Source organism: Fukomys damarensis, unplaced genomic scaffold (assembly GCF_012274545.1).
Source record: "Fukomys damarensis isolate Sample0158 unplaced genomic scaffold, DMR_v1.0_HiC HiC_scaffold_12, whole genome shotgun sequence".
Taxonomy (NCBI): domain Eukaryota; kingdom Metazoa; phylum Chordata; class Mammalia; order Rodentia; family Bathyergidae; genus Fukomys; species Fukomys damarensis.
This window is the reverse complement of record NW_022900924.1, coordinates 5,301,251-5,308,193: the sequence shown is the minus strand read 5'-3', so window position 1 is coordinate 5,308,193 and position 6,943 is coordinate 5,301,251. Positions and strand designations below refer to the sequence as shown.

At 43.4% G+C, this 6,943-nt stretch overlaps 1 protein-coding gene across 3 annotated transcripts in view; it reads left to right on the top strand.

Moving 5' to 3' along the window:
- Window positions 1–752: 752 nt before the first annotated feature.
- The window catches only part of Pisd (phosphatidylserine decarboxylase), a 39,700-nt gene continuing 33,509 nt past the window's right edge, over window positions 753–6,943 (top strand). For 2 of the 3 annotated variants that reach the window (XM_033762342.1, XM_010603830.3), the window contains exons 1-2: window positions 753–867; window positions 4,877–4,956. In XM_033762342.1, the coding sequence (XP_033618233.1) occupies window positions 800–867; window positions 4,877–4,956 (148 nt within the window). In that variant the 5' untranslated portion in view covers window positions 753–799. Of the gene's footprint in view, window positions 868–4,876; window positions 4,957–6,943 lie in introns of those variants that run through there. The other variant, XM_033762337.1, reaches the window with a different exon arrangement.

Here is a 6,943-nt window from a genome sequence, read left to right as displayed (position 1 = left end):
CTATTTATTTATTTATTTATGGGTTTTTTTAGACGGAGTCTCACTATGTAGTTGAAACTGCCCTGGAACTCACTATGTAGCCCAGGCTGGTCTCGAACTCACAGCAATCCTCCTGCCTCAGCCTCCCGAGTGCTGGGATTAACAGGCATGCGCCACCTTGCCCGGGCAAGATGCGAATCTTTAAAATGCAGATCTAGAAGTCAGTGCTTAGTAAAAAGTGGAAGGTACTATTGAAAATTCGTTTTCCCCCTCAAGATAGCTGGAAGCAAATCGCCATTCAGGGACCTAGTTTGACCTTAGTTGAATTTCTAGGTGATCCAAGACCGCTTGCCTTATAGTGTCCTTCGCAGCACGAATGGGAGGTAAGAAAAATGTGTGAGCAGGCACGTAAAGTGCTTACAACTGAACCTGGCGCTTAATAAACAGGAGCTGAGTCATGGATACACGGTGTAAATGAGCGAGTTAGGTCAGCTGATACGACTTTCTCAAATCTTGAGTAATTCATTTTCCAGGCACAGGCGGAAAGACACACCAGAAGGAAGAAGAAAAACTGGCAAGGCTGCGCCCAGGCCGAGGTTTAGCTCAGGGAGCCCAAGACTACCCAAACCTGCCTTAACCGGTTTTGCAAAGAAGCTCAAACCTGGAGAAACAAGGCGTTAACCACAGGGCGGAGTTTCTTGGTTCCACCCCCAGCTCTCCGCGTTCCTCATTGGTCCCATGAAGTCGACGCTCATGACGCCACACACGTGGCCCAGTGTGTACGTGAGGGGGGCGTGGTCCGCGGAGAGGTGGAGACAAGATGGCGGCGTCCGTGGGACCCCGGTGTCGGCGGTTACTACGCCTCGGAGACGTGCCATGGCGGACCAGGTACTATGGGGGGAGACACTGCCTTGGGGCAGGGAGCGGCCCTCGCCCTGCCTGGGTCTGAAGAAGAGTTGTTTCTGTCTCGTCGGCTTGCGCTGAGGAAGGCTGGAGTAGAGACAACCACCTTCACCTCGAGTTCGGAAGCAGGTGTCACTGCTCCCGCCTTGGGGGTGGTCCAGATTTAGTTACGGTGTGGCCTGAACGCTCTCGCTTTGCGCATTCTGGAGGGGTCGACTTGCACAACGGGCATCAGAACAGATGGAATCGGTTACCTGCCTGTCGCTGGAATCGAGACAGAACCGAACCCCTTTAACGCAGGTGTTTGGATTCTTGGTTGACAGCGTGTTATGGGGAGGGCACTGGAGTGGGCAGCCACTTTCCCTTCAGGTTGTTCGTCTTTGAAGTGAGAAGATTGGATTTGGTAATCCCCACGCAGTCCAAGATTGGGGTCTTGGGCCCGGGATTTAGCTCAGTGGTTCCTCTACCTGCCTTGCTAACCGCAAGTACCCGAGTTCGAGCCCCGGTACCAAAACAAAACACATTTGGGGTCTTGAGGATCTTGGTGACCCCTAGCTCTTCTAAATTTAAATCCTGATTATTCTTCTTGGAGTTGAACAGACTCCGATTCCGAGTGAGAGGGATTTGATCAAGTTCACCCAGCCAGTTAGTACAGTAGCGCTAGGATTCCGGCTCACATACCTGGTACCTTTCCCTCAGGTTGCCGGTGGAGAGGGCAGTTGTGCAGAAATAACTTGGGTGCATCTAGACTCATAGAAAATGGAATAAAATACTGGTACCTATGACCGAAGAGTTCGATACTGGGTGTCATTTCAGAGAGCTAAGGTTTGAGAGATGCATCAAACTTTTTGTGTTTCTAGTAGGATTCATTTTGTCAGTGTTAGCCAAAGCTTGTGCTGCGACTAGAAGGTGACGTCTCTTTAATTTGGGAGAATAAAAGGATATTGGATTTGGACTGAGAGAGGGAACCAAAAAACCATCATTGACTTGAAAGCTGCTTTTTTGCATCATTAATTATTCTGAAATGGTGTGGTTCTCTCAGGGAGGGGGCTCTCCAGTATGGTGACTAATTTAGGATGTGGACAGGAAGTCCCTCTGTTTTCAGGGCTATTACCAGATGTTTTAATTATCAGCCAGTCCTGAATTCATCTAAACTATTCACAAACTGGATAGTCTTAAAAAAATGGCACTCCTACATTTTTGTCAAATGATGGTGAGGAGGATGTTCCTCACCATCATTAAGAAAGGGAAAGAAAAAAACAAAAGCCATACTGTAATACAGCTGTAGGTAATTGTGGGAAGCCAGCCATGAGCCACTGGCTTTTTGAAAGACAACATTTGTTCCTTTTTAAGGACTGCACGTGTTAAACTTGTTTTGACCCTGCACGGGAGAAACACGGACAGCCAAAGACCTGTAGGAGTCAGGTGTTGTTAACTCCATTTTGTTATGTTAAAGATCTGATGTTATCTATAGGAGCAGGTATTGAGGTTACTATGGTAATCCTAGCCCATAATAGTTCGGTCTTTTCCTTTGAAAGGCTGATGCCTGCCTGCAATAAACGTCGCCTTGATCAGACTCTTGTCTTGGCGTCCTTCCTTTCTCTCTACCCCATCTCCACCCCGCTGCTCTTTCAGGTTTGAGGCACTGCGGGACAGTGCTCTGCGTCGCCGGTTCGCGACAGGTAATCATTTTATGATTTAAATGCAGTGAATGAAGAGATGATTTGCCTATGAAAGGAACTCTTACATTTAAAAAAATATTACATATCAAGATAGAAATTATATTGATATATAGAAAGGGAAAATTTGATAACATTTCCATAAATTTTAAGTAAATTAGTATCTGGGAGCCATACAGATGGAAGCCTCATTATAGGGAAATTTCTCAACAAATGGGTGTTGTGCAGCAAACAGAAAATAATCTTTTGGGTGATAATTTAGGGCCATATTTTTCAAACTCATAAAAGAATGGGTTAGGATGTTAGAAATGGACATTTCATCCGGGAATGGTGGCGCACACCTGTAATCCCAGCACTCAGGAGGCTGAGGCAGGAGGATTGCTGTGAGTTCGAGATCATCCTGGGCTACATAGTGAGTTCCAGGTTAGTCTCAACTACATAGTTGAGACTCTGTCTCAAAAAAAAAAAAGGAAAAGAAATGGACATTTTGAGATGTGGTCTCAACTTACTGCCAACTTCAGAATAAGTAGGTGTAGTTTGGGGCCCTCAAAACTAGTTTTTACAGGTACTCTGGATAATTTGTAGATTTCAGCAAGTCTGAACAGTGGTACTTAGGGAGTGGTTGCTTATGCAAGACTTCCCTCAGAAATATTTATGGCATCCCTAGCACTGTAAACCACAGACAGTGCTAGGGACCATGGAGCAAAGAGGGTCAGGCAGGAAAATTAAGATATATTTAAGCCTGGCATGATGATGCACGCCTGTAATCCCTGCACTCGGGAGGCTGAGGCAGGAGGATCACTGTGAGTTCGAGACCAGCCTGGGCTACACAGTGAGTTCCAGAGCAGTCTGAACTACATGGAGAGACTGTCTCAAAAAAACAAAAAAAAAAAACAAAAAACATAGCTAGATCCTGTCTCAAAACAAACAAATGATATATGGAGGGCTTTCACAGCATTTGAAAGCAAAGCAAGAGACATAAGGACTAGAATTAAGATGTTACCACTAGGGGTGAGGTTAAAAGTGTCTTACAATCATGGAGGCCAACCAGAGTAGACACTGGTCATAGACAATTGATGTAGCCATTCCAGTCTGTGCCAGTCAGATATCAACTCTATTACTTTTTATAATAACAGCAATATGTAGCTGGGCATGGTGACACACACTTGTAATCCCAGCACTTTGAGAAGCTGAGGCAAGAGGATGACCATGAGTTCAGTTCGAGGCTGAATTACATAGTGAGATCCTACCTCAAAAAATAAAAATAAAAACCAAACCAAAAAAAAAAACAAAAAACAAAAAACAACAGTTGAACCTATCAGACCTGAAGTAGATTAGAATAGCCTAGCATGGTTTGATTGTGCCATGTTTTTCACCATCTGTATATATGAGCTAAATATACTGAGCTAAATCCCCAACCCACTAGTACGAATATTTAAATGTTAAAATTTCAGCCACCAGAAATATTACATTGTAAGACAGTAGAAGATTGGATGTTTTTGTTTGTTTTGTTTTGGGTTTTTTTGGTACTGCAGATTGACCACAGGACCTTGTGCTTGCAAGGCAGGCATGGCACCACTGAGCTAAATCCCCAGCCCTGAGGATTGGATGTTTACAGATCTATGTACAGTTCTTCTGTGGCAGAAACACTGACGTCTCATACACAAGTGCTGGTTTTCTTGCTTATTAATGATCTTATGCTTAATTTTTAAAGTTTTTATTGTGAAATGGTATTAGACTTATAGAAAGTTATAGAAGTAGTACATAGAAATCCCAAATACGATTTACTCACATTCCTCAAATGCCAGGCGTATTTGCTTTATCACTTTCCCTTTCCCTGTATGTATGTGTATATGTGTGTATATATTTATTTTCTGAAACACTTTTTTTTTGTACCGGGGATTGAACTCGGGACCTTGCACTTGGCAGTGCAGATGGCGGAACCACTGAGCTGAATCCCCGGCCCATATTTTCTTAAACACTGGGGAGCACCTTGCAGACTTGACGACTCTACCTTTAAATATTTCAGTGTTTTTCCTACAAGGACATTTTCCTGCATAACCATGGCATGGTTGGCAAAACCTAGAATTAACACTGGCACAGTACTATTATTGTATCTGTAAACTATATTCAGAAGTTGCCAATTGATCAACTAATTTAATTTTTAATTTTTCTATTTTTGTGTGTGTGGTGCTAGAGATCAAATCCAGGGCCTTACTTATTATAGGCATGTGCTCAACCACTCAGCTACATCCCCAGGTCTTATTTTTAATTTTAAGAAAAATATTTAAAGGTTCATTTTTGCTTGGTTATAGCCCTCTTCAGCGTGGAAACACTTCCCTGAGCCATTTCCTCCAGTCCTTCTGGAAGGTGCGTCTTCGAACCATTAACACAGGTAAGGACCAGTTGGAGGTGGTGCTAGCTGTGTGTTCTAGTTTGTTGAGCTTTTTTTTGGGGGGGGGGTTGAGACAGGGTCTCACTATGTAGTTGAGACTGCCCTGGAACTCACTATGTAGTCCAGGCTGGTCTCGAACTCACAGCGATCCTCCTGCCTCCGCCTCCTGAGTGCTGGGATTACAGGCGTGCGCCACCACGCCTGGCTAGTTTGCTTAGCTTTTAAATTGGGATAAACATAGGGTTGTTTCATAATAAATGAAATTATGTAAAGTGTGTTAGAGTTGTTAGAACACCTGGCATGTAATCACTTACGCCCTGACTACTCTATCACTTTTACTGGCTGCATAGTCCTCTGTTGTATGACTGTTGTATGATTTGTTACTGAACATTTAAGTTGCTTCTAGTCTTGTTCTACATAGACAATCGTGGAGTAACATCTTTGTGCATTTTCAGGATAAATTTGTAGAGGTAGAATTACTGAGTGAAAATGTTTGTGTATTTTACTTTCTTTGAGACATTCTAATTATGTAGTTTAGGCTGGCTTTGAATTTACTGTGTATCCAGGCTTAGCCTTGAGCTCACAGAAATCTTCCTGTCTCAGCCTCCGGAGTGTTCGTATTATAAGTGTGTGCCACCATTCTTGGTCTATATTTTGTTATTTAGGGCAAATTTCTCTTCAAAGCGGGTTTGTCCCACTTCACACTTGAGCAAGAAATGCTAGTGAGAAGGCACTTCCCACACCCTCATCAACCAATGTGGGCTACAAACTCTGTGGTCTGGTAAGAAGGTGTTGGAACCCTTGCAGAGATGTGTATGATCTTCGCTGTCTAAAATTACTTTTGGTTCTATCATACTAAAAACTGTTTTTGATTGCTTGATAAGACTACCGTGGCAATAAAACGAGCCAGTTAAAGAGAACAACACAGTGCTTGTTATCATTATCAGAATGATAGTTATCAGAGTGGTAGTTAATAGGAACACATTTGTGTGTTATTTAATGGGAGTTGCATTCTAGAACATGTAGGAGGAGTAACATGAAGAATGAAGAGAGCCTCATGTGAAGGTATAATCTTGACTCTGTGCTTTTATGAACTGATTAATTCAGAAGAGAGGTGGTCAGGAGCGGAGGCTGATCTCTACTCACCAACCTGTGAAAAGAGAAAGGCCTTTAAATGAGGAGAGCACCACAGAGCAGAAAGCTTTCAGTGGAGTGTGATGAGTCAGACTGGGCTCCTGATGCAGTGTGGAGGATGCAACAGTCCATCCATTCTATCCCTGAGTTACGTCCCCAGCTATTTTAAAAAATTTGGTGGTTTGTTTTTGGTTTTTGTTGTTTCTTTTTTTTTTTTGAGACAGGATTTCATTATGTAGTTCAGGCTGGTCTTGCTATGTATCCTGGACTGGTCTTGAACTTACAGTGATCCTCCTGTCCCAGCTTCCTTAGTGCTGGGATGACAGGCCTATGCCACCACGCCCAGCTGCTGCTATGCTATACCCTTAGACCCGAGCCACTTTATAAAATTCCACATATGAGTGAGATCATACAGTCTGTTCCTTTGTGTCGCTGGCTTGTGTCCCTTACCATAATATTCTCTAGATTTACCCATCTTGTTACAGATAGCAGATTTTCCTCCTCTTTTTTTTTTTTTTTTTTTTTTTTTTTGGTACCGGGGATTGAATTTGGGACTTTGTGCTTGTGAGACAGGCAGTGGAACCACTGAGCTTAATCCCCAGCCCAGATTTCCCTTCTTCATAAGATATATTCCATTGTATATATGTGAGATTTAAAAAAAGAAATGGGGCACAGTGGTGCATGCTGCAATCCCAGCACTTTGTGAAGTGAGGCAGAGGAATTCCAGCCTGGGCCATTTAGGAACTTAGTAAGATCCTTTCTCAACATGCGCCGGGGATTTAGCTCAGCGGTTCAGTGGCCTGCCTTGCAAGTGCAAGGATCTGAGTTCAATCCCCGCTACCAAAAAAAAAAA